Source organism: Procambarus clarkii, chromosome 50 (assembly GCF_040958095.1).
Source record: "Procambarus clarkii isolate CNS0578487 chromosome 50, FALCON_Pclarkii_2.0, whole genome shotgun sequence".
NCBI lineage: Eukaryota > Metazoa > Arthropoda > Malacostraca > Decapoda > Cambaridae > Procambarus > Procambarus clarkii.
The window spans coordinates 9,800,310-9,814,047 of NC_091199.1; the positions used below are offsets into that span (position 1 = coordinate 9,800,310).

General features: G+C 34.3%; 1 protein-coding gene across 10 annotated transcripts in view; it reads left to right on the plus strand.

The window, feature by feature from the left end:
• sbm (L-type amino acid transporter sobremesa) overlaps nt 1–13,738 on the plus strand; it is an 87,788-nt gene that overhangs the window by 73,321 nt on the left and 729 nt on the right. For 6 of the 10 annotated variants that reach the window (XM_069303494.1, XM_069303493.1, XM_069303492.1 and 3 more), the window contains 4 exons: nt 5,017–5,113; nt 6,985–7,134; nt 7,450–7,618; nt 8,445–13,738. The exon at nt 8,445–13,738 is cut by the window's right edge and continues 729 nt beyond it. In XM_069303494.1, the coding sequence (XP_069159595.1) occupies nt 5,017–5,113; nt 6,985–7,134; nt 7,450–7,618; nt 8,445–8,512 (484 nt within the window). In that variant the 3' untranslated portion in view covers nt 8,513–13,738. Of the gene's footprint in view, nt 1–1,180; nt 1,285–5,016; nt 5,114–6,984; nt 7,135–7,449; nt 7,619–8,444 lie in introns of those variants that run through there. The other 4 variants (XM_069303495.1, XM_069303499.1, XM_069303497.1 and 1 more) reach the window with 2 other exon arrangements.

The following is a 13,738-nucleotide window of genomic DNA, read 5'->3' on the forward strand; positions in this document are numbered from 1 at the left end:
AATGTGCTATGAGAATAGGCTAAGTTAACTAAAGAAAACGTAGAAAACTGGAGGCTAGGTGGTGATAAGATCATAGCGTACAAGTTACTGATGGGAATAGGTACTGTAAATAGTCTCGCCAAATGAGGTTCCACTTTTTATTTTATTTTTTATTTATTTATTTATATACGAATGTAATTCTTACATTCTTGTACAGCCACTAGGACGCATAGCGTTTTGGGCAAGTCCTTAATCCTAATATTTCCCAAAATACGATCCGCCAAGTCGTTTAACAACCATATACCCATTTTACTGTTGGATAAACAGAGGCTACAGTTAAGGATTGGCGCTCAGTAAATCCTCCCCAGCCAGGATACGAACCCAGGCCAAAGTGCTCATGAAAAGCCAGGCGAGCGTCTTACCACAAGTCCACGGGGACTTGTTCTGTTGTCCAAGTGGAACTTGGTACACTTACTCATTAGTAGCAGACCATGGGTCTTGAACTAGCAGATATTTTTCCTAATTCTCCTCTAAAGGCCTCACCCCATGACCTTGCTTTCACTGAGGCTCTTGTAACATATCCATGAAGTTTTCTGTAATAGTAAAAGGCAGTCGTTTCAGTATAAAAGGGTTATAGGTAAAATTACAATTTCTGTTCAGTACTCCATTTTTTTCAAATTCCTATGCATCTTTAAATTTAAATACCTGTACTTCATTATAATTACTATACTGTACATAAAATATTTTAGTAATTCGTATGCAGAAAAGTAGTTTTCTGCCATATTTTTCATTTTCTGCAGGGGTGTTGTGTGCTTCCGATTGAGTAACGTCATGTCCCAAGGTTGTTGTACTGTGTTTGTTCCAACAGTGATGGGCTGACCAAGTTGCTAAACTTTCAACTTATTTGTTTATTCTGATGCTTTAATCCAATAATATTCTGGCTGTGCCAATTGGCACTAAGCCTTTCACATGCTTTGGCTATAAACATACCATTATCCTGGAATTCTCATTGAAGCTTTATTTCATGCAAGGAAAATTTTACTGAATGCCTGCCAAAGCATTTAGCATGCAACATATTGCCATTGGATTAAGATAATGGTAGGTTTATTGCCACAGGAATGCTACTTTGCTTGTGATCAAACTCGAAACTCTCTTAGACTTCTTTTTTCACTTTATTATTCCATTAACCTCCTTGTGCTAGACATTCGGCAATCGAGTGCTAGGATGGGCAGCCTTCCTCATGCCTCTAGCAGTCACACTATCCACCTTCGGGGCTGCAAATGGAACAGCTTTTACGTCTGGCAGGTATGCGTGTGGTGATTATGATAACTACGTGTGTTTTATGCATTGCATTTCATTTGTTAAATATTGGTGTTCACTGGCATCGTTATAAATCCAATTTGTCCTCCAAACTATTATAACAAATGGGGATACCTATTGTATAGTAGTTAAATATTTCAGATTTGTAAAATTGTGTGCAAAATATACTTAGCTGCTCAAGGTAGCAAAATATTTTGGCATAAATTGCTTGTACAGTGGAAGAATTATATTTTAAAATTCTTTATTAATGCCTACAATAATTTAGTTACTACCTTCACAAATTTGTCAAACTAACAGTGAGAATTGAAACTATTTTTTTTTTAGCAATTACTGAGAGGTTTTTAAAGTGCAGAAATAGCTGATAAGAAAGACATTTGAAGTCTTTGTATTTCCTCCCAACTTTTTATTTTTTATAAGAGAATAGGTGAATAATGTTAAATAAGAATGGATGCATTGGGGATTGATGAAAATGGGTGCATTGGGGGATTGACAAGAGTGGGTGCATTGGGAGATTGATGAGAATGGGTGCATTGGGAGACTGACGAAAATGGGTGCATTGGGAGACTGACGAGAATGGGTGCATTGGGGGATTGATGAAAATGGGTGCATTGGGAGATTGATGATAATGAATGCATTGGGGGATTGATGAGAATGGGTGCATTGGGGATTGATGAGAATGGGCGCATTGGGGATTGATGAAAATGGGTGCATTGAGGGATTGATGAGAATGGGTGCATTGGGAGATTGACGAGAATGGGTGCATTGGGGGATTGATGAAAATGGGTGCATTGGTAGATTGATGAGAATGAATGCATTGGAGGATTGACGAGAGTGGGTGCATTAGGGGACTGACGAGAATGGGGTGTATTGGGGGATTGACAAGAATGGGGTGCATTGGGGGATTGACAAGAATGGGTTGCATTGGGGGATTGATGAGAATGGGTGCATTGGGAGATTGACGAGAATGGGGTGTATTGGGGGACTGACAAGAATGGGGTGCATTGGGAGATTGACGAGAATGGGTGTATTGGGGGATTGATGAGAGTGGGGTGCATTGGGATTGATGAGAATGAATCAAAGCTTTCTGGGTGCAGTTTGAAAATGTTTCAATAATTTTAGTGATTGAAAAGTATTTTTAGCTCGTTTAATGTTATTTACTGTAGTTTACCTGAGGGGCCATCATCTGTAATATCTTTGACACAGGGACAGGAAGCCTATGACATGTAGAAGGTTTCCCCACCCTCCCCATTGATCAATACTGTTGATCATAAACAACAATGCCTTTTTAGGATATTGATTGATGAGATTGAGTGTAAATGTGTCGCCACTTAGAGAATGACGGCCCGACGATGAGAGTCGAGAATGAACGACTAGTACGCACACAAATGTCTGTGTGTACTAGTAGTTGTGATTACATATTAAGAACTACAGCTCAGGGGACAGAAATAATGAACAGTTTGGTAAAATAAAATATTTCTTGTTAAATATAGAACAACATACAGCATAAATGTTTTTTTGCAGTATGAAAGAGTAAGACTGGAAACTAATGTTCCCCAGGCTTAGGTGGATGCAATGATGGCACAACTGAGCGACACGGGTTTTAAAAAGTGAGTGTTATAAATGTTGAAGTACGAGCTTAATGGTAATAAACAACGTGAAGAATGCATGTCAAGCATGTTCTTTGGTAGAGAAATTTTTGAAAAAAGTTTAAAATGAGAAAAAATGCTCTCTGCTTTTTATTTATGTATTTTTCGAGTTAGGAATGGCCATTGAAATGTATACTGTAGTGCAGTATATGTAATATTTTATGAAGTGTGATGAGGTGGAAGTAGAGATACCACTTTGTGGGGTCAACAGATCAGTGAAGAACTGAAAGGTCAATAGCAAGGATAAAAAAAAGAGGTCATAACTCTTGAGGAGGGGGGGGGGGGGAGCTGAAGCACCCACATGCAGTAATGTATGTTGCTTCATAGCAAGAATCATTCTTAGAACACGGAGGGCAAAGTGAGAAGATGCATTCTCTACAGCAGAAAGACTGGTAAAAAGGCATGTTGAGATAAACCAAATGCTGTTCTGGACAGTCTCAAATATAAAATGTGGTATTCATACACCTCGGAACTGACAGACCAGAAAACTGGTAGTTATAAAAGTTTATGACCACACACTGCAACAAAGGGTTATTCAGCATGATAAACTACAAAAATTCGGTCTTGCCTCCCTCCTTAATATGTAAAAAAAAAACTAAACGCAGTTTGATGAAATGTGTATTTGATATTACAGTATGGTGTAATGTGCCTTGTAACTACAGAAGTGTGTTTTTTCACAGTACTCTGCTGTAGTTCCCCGTTGTGGTTATGAAGCTGTGTTGTTAAGTTGTCGGTTATGTGAAGGGTTTTATTTCTCCGTAGCTCTGGATGATGAAATTGGATTTTATGGTGCCATTTATAGCCTTTGCTGTAGAGATGTTTTATTTTTTGCAGTGAAATTGATATTTTGTTCTCCAGTTTGAGTTTGTTTTGATGCGTGTCGAGTGCGTGTGCCTGTAATTATCTACAAGACTCTTCTGTTTTTATTTTTAGTATCGTTATATTGCAGTATTGTTTTTTAGTTGTAAAAGCTTCTTTTTCTATTGTTTTTATTGTGCTTGGGTTATATATGTGCTTAATCATTTGCATACAGCTTTATGTAAAACTAGTGCATGTGTAAATTGCCATTTACCTTAAACCTTTTCTGCATGTTAATATTTCATATGTACATTATACAGTACATTATTTACACTCTGTGCATGTATTAATTGGTATTTAACACCTTAAAAAAATTTGCCTGTTTATAATTTGTACATATATATATATATATATATATATATTTGTATGTCCTAGTACACTGTATGTGAACAATGTATAATTATATGTTGTGAATATGTAATTATACATTGTGAAAATATAATTATAAATTATGTGAACAACATATAATTAGTAATATTTCTAGAACAATTTCAGCTTTACATTATCTTGCATATTCTTGTTTACAAAATATGTAGCGAGCATCTACAATATCTGTTTATAACTAGTAAAGATATCAGACTTTTGATTTGGTCAAGACTTGATCATTGTCTTCCAACAGCTGTAGACACTGTAAGTAGATGGAGCAAGTGCAATATTGGTGTGAGGTCAGATATCAGGAAGCTTATATGGACTGCAGTTGTAAATTAGTAATGTTTTACAGCTTGTGGTAGATGTCAGGGTGTACGAAATACAGTAATTAATTGTTGACTGAATTTATCCACATGGTGGCTGTTGATTAGTTTTCATTAATAAAAGTGCTGTCATTTTATTAAGAATAATTCCAGTAACTTCAATAACCTAATACCAGATTAAATGTTGACAAAACATTGTCATGATACAATTAAATGTAAATGTTTAGATTACAAATTCTGTCCTTAAATTTGATTAAAGATGTAGTCAAAGTGCTGGAACATTATAATTCAAAGCAGATATTATTTTTAATGCTTATGTAATTCACTGTGCAATGTACATTAGTCTGCTGTAGATACCCATTATCCTTGGTCAACAAATTCACAAATAACAGAATATTGTAACTGGAGTAGGCCTGTGTTTGCATTAATGTAGGCCAGTCGCCGTGCCATTATGGTGTCGTGTGACTACTTGACAATGATTTTCCCATATCTCGTTATTCATAATGTTTGCATATCTGTAGGTTATGCTTTGTGGCAGCACGAGAGGGACACATGGTAGATGTCCTGTCATATGTCCATGCTAGGAAACTCACGCCTTCTCCAGCTCTTCTGTTTAATGTAAGTGTTTTAAGAAGGATTTCATCAATTGTGTACATCTACTTTGTATTGACTCTTCATAGTCTATTTGCATTGCCCTTTTTCTTCATCCTACATTTATTTATTTATATATACAAGAGTTGTTACATTCTTGTTCAGCCACTAGCACGTGTAGCGTTTATCAACAATGTTAGGCTCAGGGTTGGTTCACCCTCAGGTGTTCAACATCTTTGGTTCATAGATTACTGCTGCTGCACTCGAGCCCTTGATCTCGGTGGGTAGCAGTTAGATCCCTCATTTGTCAGTCAATAGTATTGCCAAGTACGAGCTTGTCATGGCTTTGATCCTGTAAGGATTTACCTCTTGTCATTTCTGGGCTGGAGCGTTTAAATTCTCCAGCAACAAACTCGCTGCAATACGATGCTTGCTGGGATGTCTTTTTTTTTTCAGTGACCTACTGTATGTTGCCGCTGCTTGATTAGATGCCGCCATGTCCAAGTGCCCTGTAAGATCTTGCACGAGAGATCAGCTGAATGTGCTTATAAAGAAGCTTTTCATACTAACTTGGCTTTACTTGTATTAGTGCAAGTGATACATGTAATTTTTTCTATAACTTAGCAATAAAATCACAAGGAGAATGAGAGTACATTTTTAATGTAAAATCAATCTTTTTTTTTTTTTTTTACAACATTCAAATTTTGGCATGGCCAATTTAGATTATCGAGCATGTCCGGATACACAATCTATTACATCCATATCCTTACCAGATCTTAATGCACTAGACTTATCAAGATTCCCACTAATCCAGCTTCCATTATAATGAGGTATTAAGTGTATTGTGTATAGCATTCAGTCTTGGGATTTGCCTCAATGCTATTATCAATAGTTTGCCTTGACCGGGACAAGAATGTAGTGGCTCAACTACAGACCATTCTTCTTAACTCATTCCATGCAAAGTACTGGAGCAAATGATCAAGGGAGCAATTAGTTGATTTAAAGATAATTTGTAACAGACAACATGGATGGCTTTAGAAGGGAAATGTAGTGTCTGTTAAATGTGACGAGAACTCTGTAACAATTCTTTTAGTATGGTGGGTGCCTTTCCCTCACTAGCTCCTCTGTACCTGTGATATTTACTAGCAAACCCTGCCCTCTGTTTATGCTCAGACTTTCCCTAAACACAGTAATCGTTTTTATTTTTCCTCGGCCACCTCATTAATCATTCAGTAAAGTACTTTGCTATATGCAGACAATGAGTTACAATAACGTTGGCTGAAGATACAATAACCAAACCACACACCAAAAGATGGAGAAACGACAACGTTTTGGTCCGTCCTGATGATCAGGTCGATCATCATCACAATCGACTTGATAAGGGTTGAGGATGGACAAAAACTTCGTCGCTTCGTCTTCTGATATGTGGTTTGGTTATCATACTTTGCTATACTTTTATAATAATATAATAATACTGTAATTTGTATTTACAAAAAGGTACAATGGGTTTGCGAGATTACATGAGATTGATATTTTTAGCCTTGCAAAGCCACCAACACGCACAGCATTTCAGGCAGACATGGGTTTCGGGTTTTTTCTTCACATATTTTTTGTCTAATTTGGAATTTCTCTGCCATTCCAAATTGTAATATTTTTTAGATTCTTATCGAGACAATCACCTGTATAATTGTCACACGATCTTTGAAGGAAATCTAACCTTTTACCTTTATGATTTAGTGTAAATGATGCAGGAATTGAATCATTTTTCAGCATTCAGTATTTTGATGTACAGTACAGTATTTCAAGATGATTAATAATACTTTTGATGTAAGCAGAAGGATCAGTTTATTTTAGATACATTCATATACATCTAGTTGAGAGCAATTGTGTTTCCTCAGGCATCTATTGCTCTGATAATGGTTATTCCTTCGGATATCGGCTCTCTCATCGACTTCTTCAGCTTCACTGCCTGGATCTTCTATGGGGGTGCTATGGCAGCTCTCATCATCATGCGATACACCATGAAAGATGCCCCACGTCCATACAAGGTACAGCATTGTTGCATCTACTTTACACCGATATCACTCTAACAATGTAATGAATATTTTGATGATTGCTGAAACAAACAGGTATATAATTTTAGCTTCAGATTCTGTGCTGTTGAAAACAGTCAAATTTTATTATATAAAAATTTAACTTGACAGTACACTTACCAAGTATTATTTTTGAGAAACTAATATACAGTATACTGAAAGCAGTCCAATGAAATTGTTTATTTACACTGAAGAATATGATATGTTTGAAGATAATTGTATTGTACAACAATGTATTGTTTCTTGCAATGAGTGTTGTCAATGGAACAGGTACCCATCGTCATCCCAATCTTGGTATTGATCATCTCGGTGTACCTTGTTGTGGGCCCCATCATTGACTCTCCACAGATTGAATATCTCTACGCTTCCCTCTTCATCGTTGCGGGCCTAATCTTCTACTTCCCTTTTGTTTACATGAAGAAGAGTGTCCCTGGCATGGGTAAATATTATTTTCAAGCTATTTGTGATATATCCAAGACTGCATTTGCATTTTCCAAACACACGGGCATTGTTTTTGCACAAGCAGTACCAATGTTCGTGACAAGCATGCATAATTTTATATACAGTGTGTATATATATATATATATATATATATATATATATATATATATATATATATATATATATATATATATATATATATATATATATATATATATATATATATATATATATATATTTATATATATATATATATATTTATATATATATATATATATATATATATATATATTTATATATATATATATATATATATATATATATATATATATATATATATATATATATATATATATATATATATATATATATATATATATATTTATATATATATAATATGCATGCATGCTTAATAATGGATGTTTTAGCTTTCAGTAGTGTCTATTGAGGGTGTGTGTGTGTGTCTAAAAAAAGGTGACTTTTAAACAATAGTGAACTTAAGATAGAGAAGGATATTGTAAAATTAGCATGAATGGAGAAGTGCTAGAAGTCGCTGGTATATGAAATTGACAATATGAAATGCAATATCAAAGGCAATACGGAGGAGAGAGAGAGAGTACCTATCCATATGTTCAAATGTGGTTTTGTGTGGCATAAAAACTGATATACAGATGGAAAATCCAGTGGGTGGGGTATAATCGGTTATTTAGAAGGATCCGTTATACGTAAGTCCAGATTTTGTAGGTTGTATTATAATAATTACAAATAATAATTCCTCCATTTTGGAATAAAGAAGTGCTTACAACCCTATTTTGCTCCACTAGGCCACTTGACAACCATCCTCCAGCTGATCCTGCAGGTCGTTCCCACAGATGTCATGCCCGATGCCTGAAGGGCAAACTCAATTGGTCACCTTATCATTCCATAAGCCATCATTACCAGCAGTTGCAGTAATCACAAGCTAGGTCTTGCAAGCAACTGCAGCAAAGGCTTAGCAATGTCTGCAGTGACAACAGTAGTATAATGACTGGTTTGTTATTTGCTGTTGGACTTAGACAGATGGGATTTCCTGCAGCGCTTCAAGTTGTTCTTTCACCCCCTTCAAAGTCTTGTACCTAGAAAAACAGTTTTAATATAACTTGTTTTAAATATTTATGTTAAATTTTAATACATTGTTTTGTCAGTTATATAATATTTGAATTGCATGAAAACAATATAAACATTGTATATACTGTACTGTGCACTTTGGCATAAAATGAGGACAATATTTTTCGCATTATTTTAAAAATATAAAACTTATACTATAACTTAAAATTATTAGAAGTGAAAATTGTTTGTTAATGTAAAAGTTTGTTTGTTCTGCCACCAATAGCGCCAAATGCATTGCCACACTGTAGAGTAATGTGTAAATTTTTATCAGAAGTTAGTTTTCTATATATTGTAGCATACTGTAATATATTATGGTTACAGAGCACAGTTTAAATATTGATGAAACATGAAAATATTGTATACAATAAATTAATTTGTTTAAATCCAGTGGCAAAAAAAAAAATATATATATATTGATCCCTGTCTCAAGAGAAAATAGAAACTTTTTGCTTGTATGAATTCTTCGCAACATTCGAAAAGACAACTGTGAAATTTTGCTCCCCTACAGATCGACATGTGATTATCAGACACACCCTGATGCCTGCTATCTAGGAAGATTATATATATTGAGGCTGATTATTTTGGGGATAAACATGACTAAATCAGTTAACAATACTTGAATGAGGCTGTTTTTACCTGTGATATAAGTAGGGAGGCAGGCCTCGTGTACAAAACTTGTTTAAGGATTTATTTCTGTTTTGGTCATGTATATTTATATTTTTTAAGTTTTTTGTTTATATAATTTACCAATTTGGTTAATTTAGTTATTTAGGCACTTTAAATCTGTAAATACATAAATTTATTTTGGTTTAAATGAAAATGTGATTAACTCAGAATGGTCAGTTTCCATAAGTTGTGGTATCGGCACATCAGTGAAATTGTTACACTTGACGTGATTTCATTAGACCTTGCTCTTGTTTCTTAACAAACAATGCAACATCTGTTGATCAATCCACACTAGAAAATGAAGGGATGACGATGTTTCGGTCCGTCCTGGACCATTCTCAAGTCGATTGTGAGAATGGTCGACTTGAGAATGGTCCAGGATAGACGAAACGTTGTCATCCCTTCATTTTCTAGTGTGTGGATTGGTCAACATACTTCAGCCACGTTATTGTGACTCATCAGCTCCAATGCAACATCTGTTTGTTAAACTCTCATTCACGTGCTGTTACAATGAATACAGTAGTGTACATGTATTTCTGATCTATTGAAAGTAACTAGTCAAGCACTTTAGTTTTCATTGTACTGTATTTTGATATTGCATTGCCCACATCAAAACAAATCTGTATTTTCAGAGTCGTTAAGTGTACATTTCCAAGATGGTTAACCTTTTTTTGGGAGATTTAAGCTCAGGGACCAAATGTCGGTCTGCAGATATAATGTCTAAGTGTGTCATGAATGCTTGTTGCCATATTGATTATTATTTCTTATTCAAATTAAAAAAAAAACTTATGTTGCAATTTTTTTATACATTGTATAATTATTACATTTAGGCTGTTTTACAATTAATTATATAAAGTACTTCATATCATGAACTGCATAATAAAGCCATTGAGGAAGTACACAGCCATAAACTTTGATTGTATTTAAAGTTAGGCCTATAACTACCAACATGAATGGTTTATTTTGCTTCATCCACAGCCCAATTTTTTTTAATACTGAAAAATCAGTTATGAAATGTAAAAAAAAAAAATATTGAAATAAGAAACTTTGTGTATATTTATGTTAACTTTCAAAAGTAGCTGTATTATGAGCTAAAATACATCAAATTATTTTAACCTTGGATAACAAACAGTAATTCATATGAGATGATCGTAAACCACTCATTTCATAATTAGAAATTTGAAATATATGATGCAGATCAAATTTCTTTAATATTAATTTACTGAAGACTAATCTTAAATTTTGGCACAATGTTTTTCTTTAAATTTGTAACCTGTGTTTTAATTTTGTTCAAGTTCAAGTACGTTTATTGAGAAAAAGGAAGTACATCTCAAAAGGATAGAGTAGCTTAGGGCTACTCTCAGGAAAGTGCATATCTATGTGCAAATATTGGTAAATGTGTTGAGTAATATATATATAAATAATGGAAAGGTGCATCAGCACATACAAGTTGTAAATGTGAAGCTAAAAAATGGTAGGCTGGACATTAAGGTATTGTTTTGATGCCACTAAAACATATAGGCCTGTTGTAAGTCTTGGTGAAATTAAAAGAAAATGCTATCTTATATTTATCTGGTGTATTCATTTATTTAACATTATTAATACAACAATTATCAATTACCAATTAACTCTGTATAAGCCTTTATGAAGAGAATCTTTTGATACACTCAGTTATGCTACTTTTGATTATTATTCAAAAGTCTGATGTTACCCCTCCCTCCCCCCCCAAAAAAAAATCGAAACATGGATGAAAATTTGAGGTTAAATCATTGAGTGAAACAAAACTTACAGAAGTGTGGTTCTGTCTGTTGATAGTATTCCACTTATTTTCTCATGTTAATATACAGCAGCATGTGTTGGGTGTTTATGCACTGCAACGCAAGTTTTGTATCCGTGTAATGTATGCGTTTCCGGAAGACTGAACTTTCATAAATAATTTTTCAATGTATGAATGAACTGACATGTATGTTCGAATTTAATGACTTATTTGCAGGAGGAGAACGACAAGTATTAATGAAGCCCCCCGTGTACATTTAGTTCTCTTTAGTTTAGTTTAGCATGTGAAATACAACTGATTTATACCAGACTAGTTCTGCATTTTGCAGCAACATGGTTTGAAAGTACAAGTACACAGAAAGAGAATTAATATATATATATATATATATATATATATACCAATTAAGCACGCATATATGGTATGTAGATACCAGATGACTTTCTTTTCATATTCCAATAATATTTATTCCACAGAATACTGAAATCTTAAGTGGATATTTTGTAGAAATAAAAGATCACACAGGAGAGGGAAACTTTCATTGGATTACAGCACATTTAATCAATTGCTGTCAGAAAATGATCTAACCAGAAACTCCCCATTCCAAAATGTATACTTCATGATGTTTTGTTCTTTGGTCATTTACAATTTAATGCAAAGTTTTCCATTTTAATTTTGGTTTGTATTATGACCACAGTGTAATTATTAAAGAATTTAAATTTATGATAAGTAGGTGAGAATTTTGAGAGTGGAACTTGATTTTTTAATATTTTGAACTATTGTAAAAAAAAATTTAATTTAGCAAAAGGAAACAAAAGGGAGTTATTTCCAGTAGAGATTTCAGAGGCTTCATGATGGACCCTTAAAAAAAAATTTGTTTTGTTTGTGGGCCATTGTAGAACTAAATAGAGAGATTGCTCACTAATTCAGGTCATATGGGTCAGTCCCTCATCAGAGTTATGCACAAAACTTATACTGTACTACCACATAAATTAATCATTTAATTTTTATGGCAGCTTCTTCAAAGACACTATACAGTACTTTACAGTACAGAAACTTAGTACACAATAGAGCTGTATATTGATAGTTCTCTTAGCAGCTCAATTTAACCTAACCATAAATTTCTGTATGTATGTAATTGGCAAACTCATTTTTTGACTGCCAGATGCTAAGGCTTTGCTGGTTTAAGGTCCTTGGCATTCAAATCTTCCCAAATGTGTGTTTTTGGGGTTGTAATTTTTCAGTGGCCTCCTTGACGATCAGCTTTGCCCTGCTTAGTATGGTTATAAACTTCCAACACACACAGTTTCAGATAATGATGATGAAGATAATGGAAGTATCAATACTTGTACTCTCCTAATTTTGCAAGGCCAAGCTTATGGTTGAAAGTCTTACCTTTCAGCTATAATTAGTGGAATGCAGTGACTCTAAACTCATTTTTACTAATTTACATCTAAATCTATCAAAATTACATCAAAACAACTTTCTCATCTTGTTCATTCCACTCATTTTATGACTCTTAACTGGAAAATCCTAGTGTAACTTCCTTGTCTTTTCCCCACACTGCCATTAACCCTTTGAACAATCTCATCCTCATCCTCGTGTCATAATTCGGGACCATTAGCGCATTCAGGTTGATTGTTGCTGTTCCTATACATATTAATTAAAACAACTTTGTTAAAAAAAAATGAAAGTAACACTGATACATATGTGTTCTCAATTTGTATCACATGAGAAGGCAGAAGACTTGCCTAGCTCATAGGGTTGCAATGGGTCCTGTTACCTCAGGTAGGAAATACAAGCAAATCTAGCCACAAAAATTTATATTTATATAATTTTGATCACTTGTCACGTATTGGTTAATTAAATAAATGTTATAAATAAATGTTTATTCAGGTAAGGTACATACATACAAGAGATTTTACAAAAATTGATAGATTTATAGATAGAGCTAGTACGTACAATGCCTAAAGCCACTATTATGCAAAGCGTTTCGGGCAGGGATTCAATTCTCCCATTGTTGAGGAGAGGAAGCCCATTAGGTATATCGAGGGCTCGTTGGCCAATTACTGACCTTCCCCAGGATGCACCAATAACAGTTACTTAACCCCCCGAGTACCTTTGTACTACTAAGTAAAATGAAACATAAAGTGAAAGGAAATTTACCCAACAGTCCATCTTTCCTTAAGGACTGAACCCCTGTTATCATTTAATAACCCTCGTTTATTTATCATTTATTATCATTGCATATTTGTAAACATGAGCTGCTGTACATTAGTAACATGACAGCTAAGCTTCATAATTTGGATTTCATCAATCAGGATTAATTTGTCATGATTTTGGCAAAGTTACCTGGAGATTTGAATTGGTGAGCAATGTGTGTATTTACAAAAATACTGTATTCAAATTTTTGGAAACTGATGAATCTAGGGACCTTCGTTAGTGGATTGTATCACGTGATTCTCATTAATGGATCCAAAGGTTAGTGATTTGCATGTGGAGTTCCTCATTCTCGACTTGGAAAGAACA